The 23654-nt window shown below is 37.6% G+C and overlaps 1 protein-coding gene across 5 annotated transcripts in view; it reads right to left on the reverse strand.

Moving 5' to 3' along the window:
• RBMS3 (RNA binding motif single stranded interacting protein 3) overlaps positions 1-23654 on the reverse strand; it is a 703903-nt gene that overhangs the window by 86894 nt on the left and 593355 nt on the right. For all 5 annotated transcript variants that reach the window (XM_066194111.1, XM_066194121.1, XM_066194148.1 and 2 more), the window contains one exon: positions 3147-3253. In XM_066194111.1, coding sequence (XP_066050208.1) covers positions 3147-3253 — 107 coding nt within the window. The remainder of the gene's footprint in view (positions 1-3146; positions 3254-23654) is intronic.

The following is a 23654-nucleotide window of genomic DNA, read 5'->3' on the forward strand; positions in this document are numbered from 1 at the left end:
GTCCAGAACTGGTCAACCATCACAAACACTCAGTTAAATGTCTCAGGAAATCTACTGAACATTTCCTGAGACTCCAAACAAGAGTGTAAGGGTAAGGACTAGAAAGCATTATTCAGGATCTGGCATTCTCCCCTGGTTAGAACTGGCCAAGTAACCAAGCACCAAACCCACCCCCAGACCCCCAGACCTCCCAAAAAGTCCTAGAGAAATTCAATGTATTCCTAAATATTTGACTTTAAAAGGGCAGGCAATTTAACAGCCAATCAAAGTACTTCTGTATGGTTATGGAGCAATCTATAAACACCTAAGATAGGAATAGGATTTTCTATTGCGTTCTGCAGTATGACCTGACAACTTCACAAAAAAAAAAAAAAAAAAATCCTGTCTTATAAATTTCCGTAGAAGCCCTTCATAAAAGAGAGAAAAACCTCTGAGAACAGTGTGAGCAGAGACATAAGACTACAGCAAACCTGCTCCTCCCCACTAAATCTCCTGCCATTCCCTCCCTACAGCAGAGTACTGGGCACAGCTGTCTGTCTGTACTTTGCCTGCCCAAGTCTGAGCCCGGTGACAGAACTGTTGCTGTCATTTCTCTGGGATCTGTCCTTCCAAGTAATAACCCTTACGCACGCTCAGTGCTAACGCTGGTTAAACCTCAGATGTTTTAGAAATGCCCTTCACAAAAGTATTCAAGAATGCAAAGGCTTATCTGAACAATAGCCAAAATACATCTTGGTCTAGATACCACAGGATTTGGCCGGGGGGAAACACTAAAGGAGTAATCTCTTGGATGCTGTTTCAATACTTTTCTTTGGGGAAGAAACCAAGAAAAAGCAGAGGTGAAAGGAATATTTCCAGATCCCATTTGTCATCAGAACTATGACACTTGTCATAGATCAGTTATTTTTCACAACTCACTGCTTGTTCTTTTAAAAAGAAATTAAAAGAAATGAAAACTTACAGAAATAACTGTAGAAAAGTTACTTAAGTGCTGCTACCTAAAGAACAACTGAAGGGTAGACCATTTTTAGAAAAATATAGTTAAAAGATGAAGAATTGGAAAAACATTATTACATATGAAATATAGGAATAATTATACAGAAAGATTTTATGTTGGAAATAAGAAAATTAACAGTGGGGAAGAAACTCAGTAAATGAGGGACCCTAAAAGAGAACATGCATTCTTGTCTTTGATGCTCTGGGTAGTAAATATCCAATGTGAAGCAAGGTATTAACCAGATGTTAGAGTAAACAGAGAAAATCTGAGGAAACCTAGCCAGAAATATTTCTGAGTTTGTATCTTTACAATCTTTTCATGTTTGTACATTATACCATGACAACAGCTCTGTAGTTGTCTGCAATCAACAACAAGGAATGACTTCTTCCAGCACTGAAAATCAGTTTTTCAGTGTTGATACTACAAACACTCCAGCCACACCCTGCCTCTAGGTCACCAGGATATCACTGAGCTTAATAGGCACCACTCCAGCAGCAGCCAATGAACTACACAAGATGCAATAAGCTGATGCCCTGAGGCTACAGGCATAATGGTGACTTGCTGGCTTTAACTTTATAATCTCTTTTATTATTGATTTTAACTGAAGGAAGTATAAAACAGCGGACATAACAGCCATGATGGTATTTACTTTTTAAACAGGGATTTAGAGGTCTTTAAAATATGGACTATTGACCTCATTGAGGGTTTACTATTGTCTCCTATACATAGACCTTTGTTTTTCAAGCTCCGTATAGGCTGACCTAAGTCTACTGTTTGAAGTACTTCTTGGGCACTTGTTCCTCAGTAGATCCCTAATATGACAAACCATAATGGCTCCTGAGAAGATAACTCCATTTTTTGAGACATACAGTGCAAGATAATGCAATGAGTCCTTGGAGACTTCTGCAATGTCCTGTAGCAAACATGTCTGCCACGCTGGGATTTTCAGCCCACAGAGCTAAAAATGGACCCTTTGCTGCTGGAACAGTGTAGAACAACAAGGGATGGTGGGAGAAATTTCTACACTTTCAGTAGGCCTTTCTGCTTGTTTTAGGTGCTCACCAATAATGCTAGGGTATATATGTCAAACTTATGCTCTGAAAAGTACCAGCTAGAAAAATCAAGGAGTTTCAAAAGAGCAGGAACACTCTAGAAACATGTAACTCAGAAACAGCAAATAATTTTCTTTTTTTTTTTTTTGGTTTGCCTTGTAAAATTGAAGTAAACATAGCAACACTAACCATTCCCCCCCACCAAAAAAAGAGACATCTTCCCCCTCCAACTTGTATTCTAGAGGAGCACAACTGAGATGAATATTTTTTTCCTTGAAGGCTCAATCATAAACACAAAGAATATTTTAGGATAGAAATACTTGCAAGTCCTTCAGCCTTCATAGCTAACACCATGCATAAGAAGGCACAGTGATCAGATCTGCCTTATTTATTCAAGTCTTTTTTCGATAATAAAATTCAAAAACAGTAAACAAACTCTTAAAGAATCAAAAACATGCCTTTCTTATCTCACCTTCATTTGGAATCACTTCATATAAAACAACACAGAAAAAACCTCCAGTAACAGACTACTCACAGCAGACCAAAGAGCAACCATTAAATTACTTTATTTTAAAATGTATACAGGATGCAGCTGAGGCTACTGTAAATTGCTTTGTCTGGAACAGAATGAAGAGCTCGGCTCAGATAAGCTTTTAGAAAACTTTTACATGGACCCTCCATCTGGATGCGTATCTCTCTCTTTTGGAACAGCTCTCATATTCCCTCAGGATATTTTACCACCAGGAACTAGATAGAGGAAATAACATTGTTGAGTTGCTTCAGTGTAAATTGATTTGGTTTGTAACACCTTGGGTGCTGATGGCTCACCAGTAAGAGATTCCTTGGCTCAGAGCACTCACAGTGGGACCAGGCTGCGCACAGTTCCACACCAAGCTCGGAAATTCTCCCTTCCTGTAACTTAACACTCTGCACATTATCACAAACCTCCATCTCCCCACTGCTTACATAGCTTTTTCCGTATGAAACTATTGCATTTTGTGTGCAATCTGATTTCTTCACAGCCTGAAAGGTAGACCTCCAGGTCTGTCACTGACTTCTGCCAAACCCCAGGAAAATAATTGCTACGTGGCACTTACCTCTCCTTCTCTGGGCCACGGCCTTCCATTCTGTGTGTATTTGCTTTGATTCTGGCGCTTCTTTTGCCCTCCATCAGCAAATTTGCACAGCAAAGGCTCAGTGGGGGCTGTGAAGACAAGAACCCAGTCTATATTAGCATCCCCCCCAAAGAAAGTGATTATACCAGCAACAGTAGTGCTTTGTAATACTGATCTTTTGAAGTAAAATCTTGCCTTCTGCAGATATTTTTTGCCTCTTTTAGCCTTGACTCCACTGGCAGCTGTTCTTATTAACTAAGCTTCAAAAAATATATACTGGCAGCCCTTAAAAGAATTTAGCAAATATTGTTGAAAAAATAATCAGCCTACGCAGAATGTTAAGTTGCTGTAGTGGAACAGTATAGTCAGGCATTAGTTCCAGCTAAGTTAGACACGTATTCATAACCAGTATTAGTGCAAGGATAAACACTGCTTTACTACAGCAGCTCTCTGTTTTTAATTGTAGAAACTTTGCAAGAACCTGCTTAAGGAATAGGTGTTCTCACTATTTTGGTGTTTCTCAACATCCAGTCCTTTAAAAATCCGACTAAAGACAATAAAATGGAGACTTTTGCCAAGCCCAGTCCAATCAGCTTTCTTTTCCTCTTAACTCCTCTTTTAAGCAAGTTGGCAGCTGAGAAAATCCTTTTCCTCTCCAAGTGAGATCTAGAGTGTGTGAATACAATAGTCAGGGGGGGCCAGAGTCCCAGGAAGAAAGGATAATCACAGTGCTGCACACCCCAAAAGGCAGCCAACAACAGGACCCCCTAGAGAAGAAATTAAAACACATCAAACATGCACAACAGGAAAGGAACTTGGTGTCTTGGGATCTCTTTCCCATCTACCCAGCTTTTTGACAGCCTCCTAAAATACTTTTTTTTTAACCAAAACTTGAATTACTCTGCTGGTGGGAGCTTGTCTCTCCTGCTTCATCCTTAAAAAGGGGGAAAAATTCTACCCACTCACATGTATGTTAGGGTTGTGCTTTATTGCCTACATCAGCAGAGAAATAAACCAATATTTGCCTGTTTGAAAGAAATCTAAAAATCATATGGCACATCTGAGCCTTTTCAGGAATCTTTGAATTCCCAGGCATGATAAGTCTGTAACTAATTAACCAAGAGTTTTGATAGAAAACCTAAGAAATCTGGGTTTTTTTTCTCCCCATTTCCTGTTTCTGGGAGGCTAGAAATGTTGAAAGAATACAATTGCAGAGACGTAAAGTAAATTTTTGGGTAGAGGACCTAATCAAGTTGTTGACTTATTTATTTGCAATAAAAACTATGATTTAATTACGGGACAAGTTCATGTGGTATTAAAACAAGCTATACTCCATCAACCTCTTGATTATAGCCAATTCAAAATGGGTCAGCAAGTGTAGATTAAAACTGTGATCACTTAAAACTGCAACCAAGAAACAATGCACGGAGAGAATCACATCAAAAACACAATTTTGCATTGAGACAGAGTCACTTTGGCTACTTCTGAAGCTATAGCAGCTTTGTTTTTTCATTACCATTTTACCAGGCTAGTAATTTCCAAGGTCACTAGAAACTGAACTGCAGGAAACAATCCATTATTGGCAGAAAGCTTGACTGTGTGACCCCAGAGGTCCTTCCCCACCTCCGACTTTGATTACTGTATCAGATTTTTCTAGAAGCAATGCTCAGCCAACCATTCTAAATTTAAAATAATGAATGTTTAAAAGCATCCAGGTGGCTATGGAGATTCTTTCTCTAGATAGAGGGACTTTACAGGGCTGATTGCCTTGCGCTTTCACTGTTTTTACTCCATGGCCTGATGCTGCATGATTTCAGACTGGTTACTTAGAGTTCATTTGATGTGATTGTGAGGGAGAAGCAGGTGCTAAGCCAGCATTAGAGAAAGACCCATTAAATATCACATCTGATGCTACAAAAGTTTTTTTGTTTTAAGCACCGAACAACTACCAAGCAACATATGATACCGTCAGGACTACCATGCAAAAACCATCTGCACAGTGGATATTTACACATGCCCTGATCATCTGCTAAGGAACACATGTGGTATTAGCCCATGTACTATGATGTGGTTTAACAAGCTAGGAAATCTACACATCCTCTCTCTCTGTATTAGCCAACCACAAATAGGAGGCTGTTATCATTTCCGGAATTCCCCTCTCCAGCATTACCATCTGACCACCTCATATTTGTTAATTAATGCCTTCCTAAAGTTGATTGAGATCGAAACCAAACAACTTTACTAACCTCATCTAGAAAAAATGTGAAAAAAATCTTGTGTAGCTATTTAGGAAATATAGAAAAGAAGGTGGAAAAGGACAATTCTCTACACAGGCAAGTTTCTGCATGGGAGATTGTATTCCTTTACGATGAACTGAGGGTAATTCTGTGGATAAATTCAGTCTCTGTTGACCAACATCAAAAGAAGTAAAAAATTTAAAACAAAATGTTCTGACACAAAGACAGAGCCCTTACAGGATGATTTTCAGGATTTTTTTTTTTTAAATTTTTTTTTTCCCCCTAGACACAGGCATGTAGCATCAAACGAGACAGAAAATTATCTTAATAACTCTGAAGTGGTGTAGGTCCTAATGGTTTACACCTGGAAACAATTATGATAACTAACCTTCCTATATATATATTTTTATATATGTATATATTATCAAATTAATAATCTCCTTCAGGACATAAAGTAGAATGTAACAGTCTTGGGAGTTCAAAGATGTTGTCCTAAGTACACAGAAGAACTCAAATCTTGGTTTACTTGAGCCCTCAAGAAATGCTTTGTAAGAAAGGTCCTCTGGGCTTTCCAAGATCAGATGCACCCAAATATCAGTACCATCATTCTTACTGGTCAAATACAGTAGCAACAGAAGATGCTAGAAAGACCACATCCCATTCCACTGTACAAGCATAATTATTTCTAAGTAGAATTATTTTTTTTTAAATGGTTTTATTAAATTACCAGTGTGCTACAAAAAGAATAATTTTACTTCAACCAAGAAAAGAATCACAATTAAGTATCATGGTTATCAATTCGAAAAAGGAATTATTTAGGAACTAGTCAAACAATATCAGCATTAGATGAATAATATTTATGGGTTGCAGTAGAAGGGGTATATTTCACCCCAAATACTTTAGAAGGGGAAGAAAGAAAAAAGGGAATATTTTAAACTTTTCTGTTTCTTTTCTTTTCCATTCCATGTAGACAGTCTTCAATTTATGGAATGCATTTTTACTTTTCCCTTTTCCTCTGTATGAACACATGGACTGAAAATAAATGCCTGTGTCTCTGCCTTTTCTCTCACCTTTTGCACTGCTGACTTAATAGAAAATGTAATTTGGATATCTGTAGATGTTCACATTTTTGAAGTGATAAGCAGATCTTTTTTTATGGTTCTTGACATCCTTTAAGTTTTAAGCATATGTGGTATTTTGAAGCGTATCTGGAAAATCTACTGTTGCTATTTTCCTGTAAAAAAAGTGAGAATTGATTCACTTGAAATAAATTTCAGGCTATTCCATCCTGATAAACTCTTCAAGATAGAAGGCACTGCTCTTTCATTGACTTCTACCTGACAGCAACAAACACAAATATCAAGAATAAATAACTGCTTTAACCTGAACAAGGTTCATTAAGCCATAACCCATTTTTCAAGGCGAAGATTTAAATGCTTGCTGCAGTTCCCATCCAAAGCCTTCTCTAGTTAATAAGACATAAATAGCCCTGAACTTGGCTTTGAGTCTTGAGAAGGAAGTGGGATCAAATTGATAGTGCTTCTAAACAGCATTTGCCAAGATATTCAGGGCTGCCTTAGGAGAGGGCAGTAGCTGCTACTGTTGAAATTCTGTTCCCATGGAAGTCAATGGCTAAAACCCTATCTCACTTCAGTCAGGCCCTGAATTTACTCGGAGAGTTCAGTGGAGGTGAAAGAGAGAGACTGGTTTTATGTCAATCAAGCCTGTCAATATTGTTGGAGTTCCCTCAGGAGATCAGCTTCTCATGCTCTGCTACTTTAGATGGACAGATTGTGCAGACAAACAGCACAGAACTGCCAAAAGGCTGTTAGTATCACCAAAAGCAACACTGGTACTTAAATAGCACAAAAACTTCCCAAGGAAGGAGAAGGGGTAACAGTGCCCCCTTCTCGAACCTGGCAGTCTCTAAGAAATGTTCCAGCTCAGGAAGGGAATTTCAATTAAATTGGAGAATTCAACAAAATAAGGAAAACTTCTAACTAATTCTGAATACATAATTTCCGTATTCTTTCATTCATCGGAAGGCAGATACACTTGAGCTCCTACATGTGCGAGAATGTATATATTCATGAGCATGTGCTTCATAAAGGAAGATGAAAGCTGTCATTTGCATTTGGTGAGTCTTTTTCATTATTTCAGGTGCTCTGAAACTTTAACTGTCTTAAGAGTTACTGAGAAAAGCTTATTCCCCACTGTCATATAGCATCATCTGTCCAGCAATGGCAAGAATTACATATACAAAAAGCAGTAACAGGACATTTTTATGCATTTTAGCTGCTTTTACTATGAATATTTTTGAAGACAGAGTATTTTTCGGCATGTCAGGAAGACTTTAATCTCTTCTTTCTCATTTTTTGCAACAATGAAAGTAACATTTTCAGGAAAAACAGCCATGTGCATTGTGAGCATTCATGTGGGTCTTTAGCCACTTCTATTTTGTTAATGTGAAGAAAAATAATTAGAAAGTCATTGGTACGACAATGAATGGTCAGTGCACAATTAATGATCTTTTTCAAAGTATGTTTTAATGAGAAAGTGGGATTAATTTATTTTTCAGCCTTGGAAAATCCTCCTTCACAATAAAAAAACCTGTGCACAGTAATAATTGGGTTCACAATTAGACCAAGAATTCATACTGATCAAGCTCTGATAACTGTTCTAATTCCCAACTGCCTTTCAAATTTTAAGTATTTTGGTAACATTTTCATGTGCAAATCACACAGAACATTTGATTGAAACACCCATGTAAGAACCAACCTCTTTGTCTATTACAGATCAAACATTTGTAGTCTTTAAGAAAAACTTCACCTTATGGTAACTTCAAAGCCATTTTGTAAGGAGGGAGTATTTCACAGGGAGACATGAGAGACACAGAAGCTGTAGAGCAAGGCAGGACAGAGCAGGTTTAAGTTTTGATTTAGTATCTGGGCTCAGATGAATGTAGCCAGCAGGACTATGGTATTTACAGAGCCTGCAGAGTTTATTTACAAAATGAATTTTGCTCTTGCAAGCTTTGAAAACATAGAAGTTCCAGGACCCCATCAATAGAGTCACTCTCTGCTCTAGTGAGTCCACTGGCTTCTAGGAAATCCTGCCACACAATACTTTTTCATCCCAAAGTCATAAATAAGCAAAACTCGAACTTCAAGGAAGATTATAAAACAAAACCATAGCTATTCTGCTCTTGGGAAATGAAGATGAAGAATTACAAAAGATGGTATGTGACGGAAAAGAACATGTGAGGACAAAGCGTTAGCTGAGGAAGGAAACCATAAATAACATGGCAAATAACCACTTCATACTATCCTGCATGGAGTTATTAAAGGACAAAGTAATAGATGGCGTCCTAGAAGTCCATGATACAGGATGTGATGTCAGAGGACAGACTCTAATTTACAAGAGTTAGCTTTTAACAGAGGTCGAGCCATAACAGCATACTTCATAGAATCATAGAATATCCTGATTTGGAAAGGACCCACCAGGATCATCTGTGTCCAACTCCTGGCTGTGCATGGAACAGCCTCAATAGTCCCACCATGAACCCGAGAGTGTTGTTCAAATGCTTCTTGAGCTCTGTCAGGCTTGGTGCTGTGATCACTTCCCTGGGGAGTGTGTTCCAGTGCCCAACCATCCGCTGGATGAGAAATCTTTTCCTAACACCCAAACTTGCCCTCCCCTGACTCAGCTTCAGGCCATTCCCTTGGGTCCTGTCACTGGTCACCACAGAGGAGAGGTCAGGGTCTGCCCCTCCACATTTCTTCACCAAGAAGTTGTGGACTGTGATGAGGTCTCCCCTCAGTCTCATCTTCACCAGGTTTCCCCTCAAGGCCCTTCACCATCTTTGCAGATTTATCCAGTACTTTAGCTAAATTTAACTACATGATATTAACTGGATTTGTACAGATGATTATGAAAGCAAAACAATGAGTTACTATTGCATTTTAGTTTCTATAACACATTACTTTTGCAACATAATTATAGAAACTGGGGGAACAGCTAATAGAAAAGGACACCAAAGTGAAAAAATATAGAGCAAACATCTATTTGGGTAAAGAAGAAAAAGAAAGTGATTTACTTTTGATAAATTGTATTGCAGCTTAAGTAATTATCTCTTGTTCACCTCTTTGTCTTAAGAAATGGGAAGCATTCCTTTCATCTTTTTGTATGATAATTATTTCTAAAGAAGAAGAACATGTTAGAAATGAAAAATAAATCTCAGAGAGAAATAATGTGTTAAGCATAAAGTTAGGACTTCTATCCTGTGAAACAGAAATTACTTAGAGCAGGTAGAACAGGTACCATAAGTGTGTGTATGCTGGAGAAACAGCACGCCAGCTTGGAAGTGTAGAGCAGATCTTGTTGCAATCAATCTAAACCCTCAAGCCACTACATGGAAAACTTCTGCTTAATCATATTGTTGCTGAAATGTCCATAAATACTTGCTAGAGCAGACCAGAAACTGGAGTCACCTTTCTATTAGAAACTGCAACATTCATTTTACAGTCTGTTTTTCATTTTTTTAAACTATTTTCCTTTTTAAATTTTCAATGGAAGGGCGGACTGAGAGTGCCCGATTCAGGCCTATTAAAGTGCTCCATTCCAATCTGCTGATAAGGAGGAACTGTTGTAAAGGTTATAGAAACAGATGCTTCAATATGGTATGGAAAGTTAAATCTACCAAAATAGCAAAACTGATATACAGTATTAAAATCACGCTGAAATGTTGTAATATGATGGTCTATTTTTATTTTACCAAACTCCATTTCTCAAACAACTAGCACTAGCTCTAGTGCTTGTCTCTGTTGGAGAGAGGATGAATCCATGGTAAGCAAATCCAGAATAGAATTTGGAATTTTATCACTTAATTTTATTAACTATTAAATAATTATAAAATATGCTGCACTTTAACATTGGATTCTGCCTTTATTTTAAACAAAAGGCCTGAATCAGAGCTCAGAGAAATTAGACATTCTCACTGAACCTAAAGCCTCTCTACTGAACCAAAGTTTTAATCTGAGGCAAGTGTAAGCAAGAGCACTCAGGGCCATGAGTTTTGCCAGAGAAATAGTCTTCCTCAAACTTGATGATACAGCGAAGTTCTGCCCTATTGGAGGTCCCCAGCATAATCCTGAAAAATTCCAGCTGTAGTTCATCCTCTGTACCCAGTGCTGTTACAGCTCTTCACAACCTTTAACCACTGGATGAAAAGGAAGTGGAAAGAGTGATTTTACAGTTTTAAAATTTCTCCGAGAGCCTTTCCAGCAAAAGAGTAGATCCCCTTACTGAATGACTACGCAACCAAACCAACTAAGGAAATAATTTCACACACCTATGCTTAAACCCAGTGGCTTTTCCCAATGACTTTCAAAGAGGATCTGTTACAAACTGAAATTTAGGGCACATTCTTTTAATGTGCCAACTCTAATTGCAAAACATGGAATTCAGCTGGGTTAATATCTCCTCCAAAGTACACTTTGATAGACTCCCTTGGATTCATGCCTCATTTTGAAAAGCCATGTACGAAAGAAGTGAGACTTGTCATATTTTGAAGAGGAGCATTTGTAACAAAAGTCACTGGAATCACTTCACATACTTGCTGTGAGATAGATGATAAATAAGTATTGAACTGTTAATTTATGTTAAATAAGGAAAGCCTCTGACTTGCTCAATCATCACTGTTAAAAGGTGAAACAGAAACCTTAAAGAAAGCTTAAGAAACCCACCCACCTTCCACTGTCTGAAGAATTTTTTTGTGGAACTTACGTTCCCAAAATTCCCTGTTTTTCTATCTTGCCAGAATAACTAAGGAAGACACTGAAAAGAGAGGAGTCTATGGAGGTTTTCTGGAAACTATGTAAGTAATCAGTAGAATAAAGATTTATGATAATACAGTGGTTCCCTATCAAGAGTTTCTTCCCACTGACAAGAGCTGACAACTGTGAACAGTTTATAAAAACAAACCAAACAGAACAACAAAAATGGTATTTTTTATATTTTTGTATAGATTTTGCAAATACTAAGTATTGTCTGGGATTCTGACTTTTATAGTTAAGAGGGGAAAAAAAAAGAAAAAAACCAGAAGAGTCTCTTGTACCAGTTTTATGCTATTAACTTATTGCATCAGATGCTCATTGGACTACATGATGGCCAGCAGCTGATTCCTCCATATAAAATGAAAAAAATTCCAAACTTAAACTATATTCCTATATTAAAAAAATAATTCTAAAACCTTTTTGTGTCTTTTATCGTAAATTTCTAGACCATGCATGATTTGCCACACAGACACACACTTCTGCTGAGTACGACAAGAAACTAACAGAGATCAGGCAAACAGTGTCCAACCCAAGATCCCAAGATCCAGTGAAGCTGATGAGACCACTTTCAATACCTTCAATAGGTTGGCTCCTAGCCTATAACTTGAACTGGAAGTAAATATGACAGCAGTTGCACTGAAATATATCTTACAAACTTTGTTTTCGTGTTTTATTTGGTCTTAAAGCTACAATCCCTTCACATTGGCAACATGCAAAGAGAGTGAAGACAATGGCTAGCCTGTCATCAGAACAAGTTTTCAGGAAAAAAAAAATTACACAGTGAGGTTCTGCTGTCTTACTGTGTTGCTCATCATCCCAGAGAAGCATTAAAGCTGAAAATTTCTACACTGAGGCAGTGAACTAGAGGAGAGGTCGGAGTTATATGACATTTTTAAACCAGTAGCACCCTGACTCTCACGAATGTGCTCCATACTGGCGCTCCTGAACCAACTGTGGTTGATACACCAGCTGTGTGAGGTCCCAGGACTCCAGTCTGAAGGAAGAAATTCACTGAGAAAACCTGACCCTCTAAATGTGAAACCAAAACCACTCCTTAAATTCCCCTCTGAGACTGCCCTGTGAGCTTTTAGGAAGATTGTACTTCATATACCTTTTTCTCTTCTCCCATTTCATAAGTTACTTTAGTTGAATGGAAAGGGAGATCTTGTATTTCTTACTGTTCAATTATTAAGGAACAGCAACAGATTTGGCTTCATCTGAAAGGCTGAGCGATTTTTAAATGATCTCATGTACCGTAATTTATAATGGAAAATCAGGTACAAATAGTGTGAGATGCTTTCTAGTCCTCTCTAATGGAAATAAAATGAATCCCTAGTAATGGGTGACCCGACTTGCTTCTGTGGTCACCCCTTTTACTTTTTCAGTGTTCTCTTTAGTAGTCTCAGGAGAAAAGAACAAATGCAAAGCTTTTATCCAAAGCTGCTTTGCAAAACAATAGTTCTATGCTTCTGCTATAAAATCTATTTTTACTATTCTCAGAAACAAATATTATTGATCACAGAGACTTTGCTATTCCCACTGAGAAAAACTTATTTGCACTGACAGTCCAGAGATAAAGTTATTAGAATTTATGCTGTACAAATAATTAATTCTGATTCTGTTCATAAAAGGTTATTTCATGTAGCTGTTTAAGCATTACTTTAATATCTAGTATGGAATCTATTTATTTTAAATTTGATTTTATTACGTTCTGTATTATTTTTTGCTTTGTATTTATTTTGATAAACCAGAACATTACCACCACATACTCCTCTGTATGACACAGCTAGAACTAACACTAGAGAGACAAAAAAACCCTCTTCAAACACGTTTACAATATAAACAGGGAAACCAGTACAAATGTCTCATGTCAATGCAATGATTTCTTTCCACCAGCATAATGGTAATTGCTGTACATACATATTTATTTCCTAATAATTGAAGCTGAGTTTTGGGATTCCCTGCTTACACTCCAACACATGTACACTATTAATGTTCAGAAGAGTTTATGCAACCCTGGGTTATACTACATGAGGGAAAAAAAAGGCTTCAGTTATGACCACTAGCCTATTGAATTCACATGTGTGTTTTCTAATAATACTTTTTTCTTTATCCAATTCAGGGAAAGACACATTTGTTGTGTCTTTGTGGCTGGCCACTGTAATAAAAAAAAGTGGCTATATATATAATGCTAACAATATTTGCAGCTCTACTCACAGCCTGTTAAAGAGTAGCAGTAGAAAATACATACAATCAAAAAATATTTGGTTTGGGTAAAGATGCCCTGTGTGTGGTCAAAGTAGCAACATGACCTTCTTGATATCTGAGTAGAAACAACCTACTTCTCAAAGCACTGATTACTGTGGATGCATGAAATATTCCAGTGTAAATGTAAAAATAAGGCTAATTTTTAACCAGCTATCAATATGCTAAAAAGTTTTAAAATATTCAGCAATATTCAGACCTTTTTTCTCAGATTGCCTAGTGAAAATCCTTTTATTTAAATCAGTTCTAATTAACACACATTCTAATAACAAATGCTGGGTGCAGCAGCAAAAAAAACTCTAACCACTGATAATCTAAAACATAGCTCAGCCATATCATTTTGCCATTAATCTGAGAAAGAAGGAAAAGCTGAAGGGAATATTTTATAAAAAATTTATTGTCCTTCTTTCATTTTATTCTCCTGCATTCACTGAAAGTTATAAGAGCTAACAGATAGCGTTACTGCCTTTCTCACTTCAATGCAGGAATAACCTTAAAAAGTGGATTTGACCCTGACTGTGACAAAACCAGGGCTGGGGACAGGTTCCAAAGCAGAAAGCATTTAAAAAACAGTGACTGACTGATTCTTAAAGGCAGAATTCATTTTGCTGTGGTAGAGAATAACAAAGTCATGGTAAACACCTTGGACAGAGTAATTTGTGTACCAGAAAGATGTGCTCTTACCTTCTTCTTCTGTAAATGGGCCCACAAGGAGGAAGGGAATACTTTGGAAACAATACACAGGTAAGGATGGTGATACTCCTTACCTTTTCCTCCCCAGAAGAAGGGGCAAGCAGCAGCTCAGAACAAGGACTGCAAATTATATAGCACCCATGGGACACATCAATACCCCTTGCAGCTCCAGTCTGATGCACTGGCTGCTCCTCCTGGCAACTTCCAAGCCCTGAGTCTGAAAGACAGACTTTTTTTGGGGTAGTAACTGTGCTGAACGGCTCCTGCACCCCTCACCAAGCACCTGAAGGTAGGGAGCAGGTGTGGTGCAGGTACTTATGTGCTAGAAAAGGAGGATAAGACCGTTGGAAAAAAAAATGCTCAGTAACTCCCATTTCCTTGAAGGGCAGGAAGGCAGAAAGGCCCTGTAGCACAGGACCACCTGGAGCTCCTGTCAGGACATACAGGCTTTGCACCAGCTTGAAGTAAGCCTCTGCCTTCAAGGCACAACTGTACCTGAGGTTTCCATGACAGAGAACTGCACAGTGGATTCACTCGGAATTTTCCACTAAGTCACCTATTTATGATGACACTTTATCCAAGGGAAAGACAAAAAAGTGAAATTATAATCTTTTCCCAAGACAACGGAAGATCTTACTCATACTTCTTAGCTCTTTTCAAAATGTGTTGATGATACCAACACTAAATCTAATGTGCTATGACATAAGGAAAATTCTATCTCTTGCAGCTTAAAAATCTTTTATTATCATCTGAGACAATATCCTAGAATATTAAACAGATAACTCTAAACCCTTCCGAAATTTCCAATTGCAGAGCTCTCAGCTGAGGGTAGACAAGGAAGCAAACTTACATATTAGATACTGAGTGATAGACTAATCTTTAATGTTGTAATACATTGCTCAAGATTTTATGAAGGTCATACTAGATCCTGCTTCGCCATGCACCCAAAAATTACAAAAAGAGTAGGATTTCAATGCTAAGATTGGCCAAGTAAAAAAATCAGCCCTCTACCTCTTCCGTTAAAAATACTGGAATAATCAGAACACGAGAGAGACAAGCACAACAAGGAAGAATATGTAAAAAGAAAAGAAAGGTACAGAAATACACAAAAAACCACTTTAACAGAATGAACGGAAAAATAGGAAAAGAAGGGAGGGAATGCTTCTGAACTGCCCTTGAAAATGTTCTAGCTTTACCGAAAAGCAAATGCAACTCATGTCCTCCATTACTGGATGACAACAGGGGGCTTCACAAACACTTCACAGAGACTGCAGCAAAAAGAAAATTCTAGCAGAAATGGCTGCCTAAATGTCACTGCTTGTAGCAAAGACAAATACAGAAGTTTATAAAATATGTAGTTTTATCTGAAAACAGAAAAGGAAGACCTGTTAGGTTGCATTGTGAGGAACCTGCTAAGGCTGTGGATGGTCTCAGGGCAATTTTTTGGCATCAAATCACTGAAGAAACTGGGGGAGACTACTGAGTCTCCTCTACACAAAATTACCAAGGCTCTGTAATTAAAGTCAATTCAAAAGCTTATCTCAAAACTCAAGAGATGAGCCAACACTTACATGCCACAGAAGATAAAATTAGAGATGACTATGTGAACGATGAGAAAGCAAGGACCTCTCTTCCAGATAAATGACATTATGAGAAATAGTAATAGGTGCTGACACCAAAACACATCATTTTAAAATGTTTTGTCCCCATTTGAGTGGAATCCTTCTTTGGTTTTCAGGCACACGGATGCAGCCATGCTGTCATGATGAGCCTGTGTGCAACTCTATTCAAAGTGTGACTGTAACTCGGCAGCAGTATCAAAGTCTGGTCTGGCAAAAGCCATTTCCAGACGATGTGAAGCAGCAATTTTCTTCACAGCAAATTATTTCATGAATCAGCCAGCAGGGAGTGACAACATTCTGCTGCCAGTGACTAAGTGTATGACCTCTGGGTTGTAATTGCCACCAGCTTAAGCAGAGTTCATTGCAAACATGAGCGTATTTTTCACTGTACTGTTAAGAGGGATGCTAATCTGGCTCTTGGTTTCCTTTCTTTCTTTTTCCTTTTCTTTTCTTTTTTTCTTTTTCCCTTTTCCCCAGTTTTATTGCTTATAATGTAGTATTTCCCTGGAGACAGAAAACAAAGTCTAGAATAGGTTGCTAATAAAATTTGAAGACAACACAGACGAGTAAGAATTAAAGGGCAACAACTTTTCTACTTCAAGCAAGGTGGCAGGCCTAGCAGAGACCTCATGGCTTTCTCCTGTCATGAAAAGGCAGGTTAATACTGAACTTTGCAACCTGACTAGAGACAAGCAAATGAAGTAAGGGAAAAATCCTTTTTTGAGAATGCTTTCTGATACAGAACCAAAAACAAAAGAAAAATCCCAGTCCTGAGTATGGTGAGAAGAGGAATGAGTTTTAACTGAAGAGTGAAGTAAAGACTGAGTAATGAGAATATGAATATTACCCAAATTATTAAATGTTCTCTAAATACTTCAGCTAGGATCTATATACAAATAAAATTTCCTGCTAACAAACCACAACAGACTGATGTCAGTATAAGTGCTACTGAAATAACACAACAGTGTAATACTGTACTGCTTTATGTGACTTGGTTGTACCAATAAACCATGGTACAAAGTATTTTATACCCTTAACAAAAGTGGTGAGGAGTGGAAAAATGGAATCCTAGATTTTACTCAGCATTGAGATTGCATTTGATTGTTGATCCTAAAAGGAGTGACAACCAATGGAAAAAAGAGCTGTCATTAAGCCACATTTGTTATTTCTATGCAGTTCAGTTCTGCTTCTTGGGTTGTTATCAGTGGGAAGAACAAACTCTCAGGCTCTAAAGCTCAGCTCTGAATTGAGAAGGACAAGCTTCTCATACTGATAACCAGTAACTCTTAGACTGGCAAGGGTGGAGAAAGCTGTACTGAAAAGGCCAGCATGGACTTGGTGGTGGAGCAGGAGATGAAAAAAAGTAAGATTTCTTTGTCTCCACCTCTGAGGTGCCTTAAGAACTGGACTACTGGGACATGTGCCATAGGATTAATGTGAATATATCAAACTGCGCATTCAGAGGGACAAAGTCATATGAGATTTCCTGGAAAGTTACTGGTTGGCTATACCGTATATGCATGGGGTTTTTAACTAGCCTGGATAGAATACATTACTTGGACTGAAATACAAGCACATGTGACATCAGATGAAATCACGGTGACCCAGGCCTCAGTCTGTTTGCAACAGACTGCTTTTGCTAGTGGATAAGCAAAGATGAAAGCATATTTAGGAAAAAGCTTTTGCTTTAAGGGTGTCTATGTGCCAAACCAGAATGACATTGCAGGTTTGCTCCAGGAAGACTTGTTTTGTAGTACCGGGAGAGAAATGTATTTATTTGAAATGGTCAACTTAGACCAAACTAGCTTACTTTCATTATCAAGCTTTTACTCTGTTTACATAGCATATAAAATGAGCACAGAATTATTCCAGGTTTAATCCTGTATCTTTAATTTTTGCTTTGTAATACCCTTTTAGAGAGCCTTCTCATACAAACAGAACTATTTATACTATGTTCTAGTGCTGCAGGATCAGGGTACAAGCACCTCTACGAAGTTCTAAAGCTGTGTCATGCCATGCTCCTTCAAGGTAACTACTGCTGCCACTTCTTGCATACTAAATAAGGTGGGTGTTTTTACAGTGCTTATCACTGACTTTGTTTACAAACACCTTACAAGCACTAATGATTTCATTCTCCCAGTAGGCAGTGAAGTATTTCCTTTGTTTCACAAAGGGATGAGAAGCAGCATGGGGATAATGCAAGTTGTCCAGTGTCACAGTCACTGCGTACAGATCTCCTGAGTTGCTGTGCAGTGTTTACTCACAAGTTAACCCTTCTCAACAGTTCTGCCTAGCTGCACTGTTTTCTCAGCCTCATTTCCCACTTCAGCCTATGTCAAGAAAAATCTATCACCGATCCAAATTTGCAATGCCACTGTCAGCTCATTGAAGTGCTTTATCAGAAGGGAGCCTGATCTACAGTACTCATTCAAATTGAGCCTGTGATGATAATAAGGACTGGATGCAATTACAGACACACACATATCTCTGTACACGTTTGTACATAACATTTGTGCAAGTACATATCTATATTATCAGGTGTCTGTAGAAAGTTATCAAATAGAGAACATCAGAACAGTCAATGTGCAGTTATCTAAAGCTTCAAACAAACCCGCTTATTCACTGTAATATTTAGTTATCCCAGGCTCACACTCCTATCTATATCCCTAGAGGGCAATGTCACCTAAGAGGTTGGGCTCATGTCTCTGTCATCTTCATGTAAAGTCAAAGATGATGCTATTGCAAAGACAGAAGTAAACTTGTACTTAATAAATTTTTCTGTAATTAAATACAGACTTGTCTCTGTTTATATTCAAGAAGCTTTGAAGCCCTCTTTCAAGAACAGCAAAGTAGAGTTGATTATCCCAAATTTACCTACCTTCACAAACCGCTGGGATTTTCCTACCATGTCCCAATGTCAAACAGTGTAGGGCATAAGTAAAGAGAAAATTCAAGACCCTAGGGTCTTAGAGAACAGCACACAGAAAACTAAATCACAGGAAAAACTTGAAGGGAAAACAGAGCATTCATTTTCTTTCCTGCATTTACTGTCTTGCTACTTCACAACTAATATTCTTTCTTCAAAGTTTCCTGGTGGCAAGGCCTCCATCTATCCCCAGGTCTCACTTCACATTTACTCTTAACATTGTTCAAATTGCATACTATGGTGCTGCCAACTCTGGTGAACTTCATTTCAATGGTCTCTTCTTCATGTGTGAAATGAAACCCCTCACTTCAGTGACAATGCTCTACCTCTGAACAGAAAACTGTTGTAATGGAGAAATTTCCCAGTAAACCTTCGGACAGTGCTTTTAAAATCAGAATAATGCCATATAATTGCTTTATTGATGGATTTAGCAGCCTGGATTTACTCTCTGAAATATGAAAAAGAAGGTTTCTGTTGTTTGCTTCCTTTTTGTTTTAAATGATTGATAATTATTTCACAAATGCCTTCCCCTGACATTTGATTTGCTAGATAATACACAAACATACAGTTTCTAATGGGTTTTCTGGCCTTTTAACCTAATTTCTTTTCTCATTACTTTTCATTTTATTTCCAATTCCAATACAAAATCTGCTTTCCAGAAGATTTTTGCATGATCTCAAGCTTCCTCACTTTGATAATATACAGAGTGATATTTTAAAACAATGACAAAGCCAAGATCAATGATAGCAGAGAAGTAAAATCGACCCATATTTTAAACTTTTCTTTGTCATGTTGAAGTCCTTCACATGCATTCTTTTCAAGAAGATTCCAAAGTTATGACGGAAATTAATAATAATTTTGTGTATGTTAACATTTAAAAATAATCTCCTACAGGAAAACAGTTAAGTGAGGACAAAACAAGGGAGTTCAGCATAAGAACAGATGTTTTTCTGTCAAGCTACTAGTTGGCATTGTTAAAGTATTTGAAGGATATATTAGCTAATTATTGATTAGGGAGATCAAAGAGATAATCATTAGGAAATGAAAAATATATTTTACATTTTTATAACAGAAGAGGAAATAACAGCTAAAACTTCAGGGATATATATGCGAGCGTCCATAAAACAATGAAAAAATCTCAGTGTTAAGTGAAGTAGTGAATTAGAATTCCAGTACACTCACTAATTGCAGTGGCAGTGACAAACAAAGTCCAGTAATTTATTTGCTATAACAGCATTTACACTCTTTGGAACAAAGCAGGTTGTAGTAGCAATTTTTCTGAGTATATCTTTGGGATTGTACTAATTTACTCAAATTTTATCAGTATGAAGAATTACACTGCTTTTTTTAGTTTTCCTCAGCCAATATAAATCTGTTGAAGTCAGCGAGACCTTGTGATTATTGGTCATACATCACTGCAGGTCCACCCACTACTCCATTCATAAATGCATGAAAATGCAGCTCATCTTTCTAAAGAAAACTACTTAAAAGTTTAAAGGACAATAGCCTTTTGTGCACTTTGCTGGAATCCTACGTGACTAGGAGGGAGACAAAACTTTTTTTCCAGTGACGATTCTCAATACACCATCTGTATAACATCATTCTTTACAAAGACCTACCGAGATTTCCTAGCACTGCATTAAACAAATTAAATGCATTTTTGTATTGCTATACTATTCAAAAGATTGCTCCTATGCTCTAAGACTCAGAATAGAGGAAGCCTTCTGAAAGAGAAGTCTAAAGAGAACACATCCAATCTGCTATTTAACCTATTTTTCCCATTCGAAAGACTTTTTTTTTTTTTTCCCCCCAAGGTGTGGCTCTGGTTAGAAAGGATAACACAATAATGATCTCTAAGCAACAATACCTGTATTGTAAAATGGCAATTTATTCAGATGTCCTTTCCAGTGTAGCCAAAAGAAATAACCTGACATGCTAATGGACAGGTTTCTATTTAAACAAAAAGGGAAAAACAGAAGTCCTTAAGAAATAGCCTCTAGAAACCATGTTTTTGACTTTTCTCCTTGAATTCCACTGACAAAAGTAATAAGTGAGGTGACAGGAAACCTGATATTAATTCTGCGAGTTCTAACTAGATGTGCAAGAGATTTAAGCTCAAGGAACAGAGCTCAAATGCAGAGCAAATAGGCAATTATTCTGACCAGAATTCTGTGCCTGGTGATGACTTGCCTGTCTCCATTCTCTGGGGTCGGTTCTACAGAGACTGTAATCTTCTATGTTGATGCCTATATTCAATCTTAATGCCTGATACTGAGCGATGGGAAGCTGTAGGGATTCTTGCAAGATTCACTGTTAATAGGTTTAACTCAGTTGCCGTGTCTGCTGGGATATTTCATAAATACATAACCTGTGCTATGTGATCAGAATAATTAACTAGAATCACACTGAGCACACATCTCAACACAGCTCTAAAACTTTTGCCATCTTCTGCTTTAGCCACTCATCTTCTTAAAATAATAAATGCTGGTAAGAAGGCATGGAATGATTTCTCCCCCTTTGCATGCATTCATGGCACACTCACACAGCTCCTGCCTTTGCTGTTCTGAGGTTCTGAAGGAATCCAGATTTCAAAATAACATTTTTTTTCCACATGCTGGGATAGCTACAGTTCTTCTCTACTGTCTGTATGGACCATTCTACAGAATATATACAAGTTATACTCAGAAACTGAAAATCCTTGTCAGAAAGAAAACTTCAGATTTTGAATGAAGAAGTTTTGAGAACGAAAATCCTGCTGCAAATGTGCTTTTCAAGAAGCTTAAAATTTATCCATCTGCTTTTTTCCCATTATAAATCTTCTGCTTCTTGGTCTTCTCTTTCTCAAAATGCAACATCTTCTCTTTTTTTTTTTTTTTGTATACCATATGCAGGAGGTTTATTTTGTCTGTAAGGCCTCTCCACACATAATGCAATTGCTATGGCTTCTGACCTATCTGAACTCTGCCATTTGAAGTGGACTGCATTCATTTATATGAATGGACTTCCATGACATGGATCTCAATGATCCACCAGTAGCAACATTCTCAGTATTTGCCTTTCTTGCATTATTGTATTAAACAAAAGGAGGAAAATGACATAGGTTCCACCCCAAGGGAGGGTGCTTCAATTTACTGTGCCAGGTGTCTGACACATGATTCAGGCACAGTGACCCCATGCACGGCTCCTTCCTCTAAACCTACCTTCTTTTTTTCTAGTCTTCCCAGTTCCTTCAAAACTAAGAAAGAATCCTGAATAAAATATATGTTCAGAGGTACAGGACTTTGACGCGATGTAAAGTGTTCCCACTCAGTCCAGATGAGAGAATCCCAGAGGTATACTCAGTCTGCTAATAACAATCTTGCTGCAATATCACTACAATACAATCTTCATTTCCAATCCCAGCAAAACACATGGCTAAAAACTGTTTCCTGAAAGCTGGATCTCATCAGATCTTCTCATAAGAGTTAATGTGGCTTTCCTGATTATCAACATGAACATGAGAACATTGGCCCCAGAAACTCCATAAGGTAAGGGTGACAAGCATGAAGCCAGCAAAATTAAAAAAGGAACAATTATACATTTTAAGATCAAATTGACAATGGGTTGTGTTTGTTTTTAATAGTCATGCCTAGTTAATTCCCTTCAATTAGCACTTGTTGAAACTTTAGTTTGAATTAGAAAAAATGATATTACTAAGTAATTTAACAATGGTTATTACCACTTAAGTCTTTCAGATGTGCAATTATGCAAATCCACCAAGCACCATTCTGACTATATTTTCACTACTTGGCAAAAATTGCTGATAGAGGGGTGAATTTACATAATGGCAGCTGCTATTTCATTTACAATTTGTATTTCAAAAATAAGGTGTGTGTAAGGTAACTTGTACAACAGTTCCGCTGTTCCTCACCTTCAATTATTGCCACTTTAATTTTTTTCTACTTGTTTAGTAAGGATGCAAAAATAGGACCGAGAATAAGCTAGGAAGCAAGAACACAGTTTAGGATATTTGCCAGTACTGGTCTCATTTCCAAAGTACATGTTCCTGACATATGCATACTTCATTTTAGACATAGCCAGAACCAAAATGCAGATATAGATACAATAAAACTTTCCAATTTTGGCATATCACAAAAATGCATATGTTTTACAAAACTCAAAGCATAAAAACAACAACTGAGATATTTAACCCAATGCCCTCTTCTGACTCCCTCCTCCATTTCTCCTGAGTTAAGTATTTGAAGATTCTGGGCTCTTCAATACTTTTTCACATGGCAAATTAACAAAATGATCCTTTATCCTTACAACCTTGCTCTACTGCATTTCATATCAGTTATCACTGTGTATTCTTCTGATCAAATTCTTTACCAGTCCAGTTCTCTATATTGCACTGAATTACTCCATATTTGGTGACACTATATTTTCCATCACACTTCTTGACTGCCTACTTGGTCAACTTGGGCATTACAACGGTTAATGAGTCAAAAGTGAAAAACTTGACTAAAAGTCTCTTATGTTTCAATGACCTCAATTACACTCACAGAATGATGGAAAGGAAAAACAAGGAAAAGAAGAAAACCACCCTAAAGGTCTAAATGGACCATTTTATTCCTATAAATCTATGGCGCAGTGGGCTGAACATCCTATCACCACCCTCACCATTATGATGGACTTGAATTACTGGAACACAAGGCAGTTTATGGTATTAGCCTCCCTACAAGGAACAAACGAAGTGTTTACTGCTGAAGTACAAAGCTAGAAACAGAGGATGCATAAGACAATATTTGGCATTGTTCTTTATGCACAAATAATGTAACTCATCAGGTTTCTGGTAGTAGATGGATGTTCCACAAACAGAGATTTTAGGATGGATCACCAGGAGAAGAACCACGATAGGGACGTTCAGATGCTTC

The sequence above is a fragment of the Chamaea fasciata genome, unplaced genomic scaffold (assembly GCF_029207755.1).
Source record: "Chamaea fasciata isolate MVZ Bird 193981 ecotype frontalis unplaced genomic scaffold, bChaFas1.0.hap1 SCAF_1, whole genome shotgun sequence".
Lineage (NCBI taxonomy): Eukaryota > Metazoa > Chordata > Aves > Passeriformes > Sylviidae > Chamaea > Chamaea fasciata.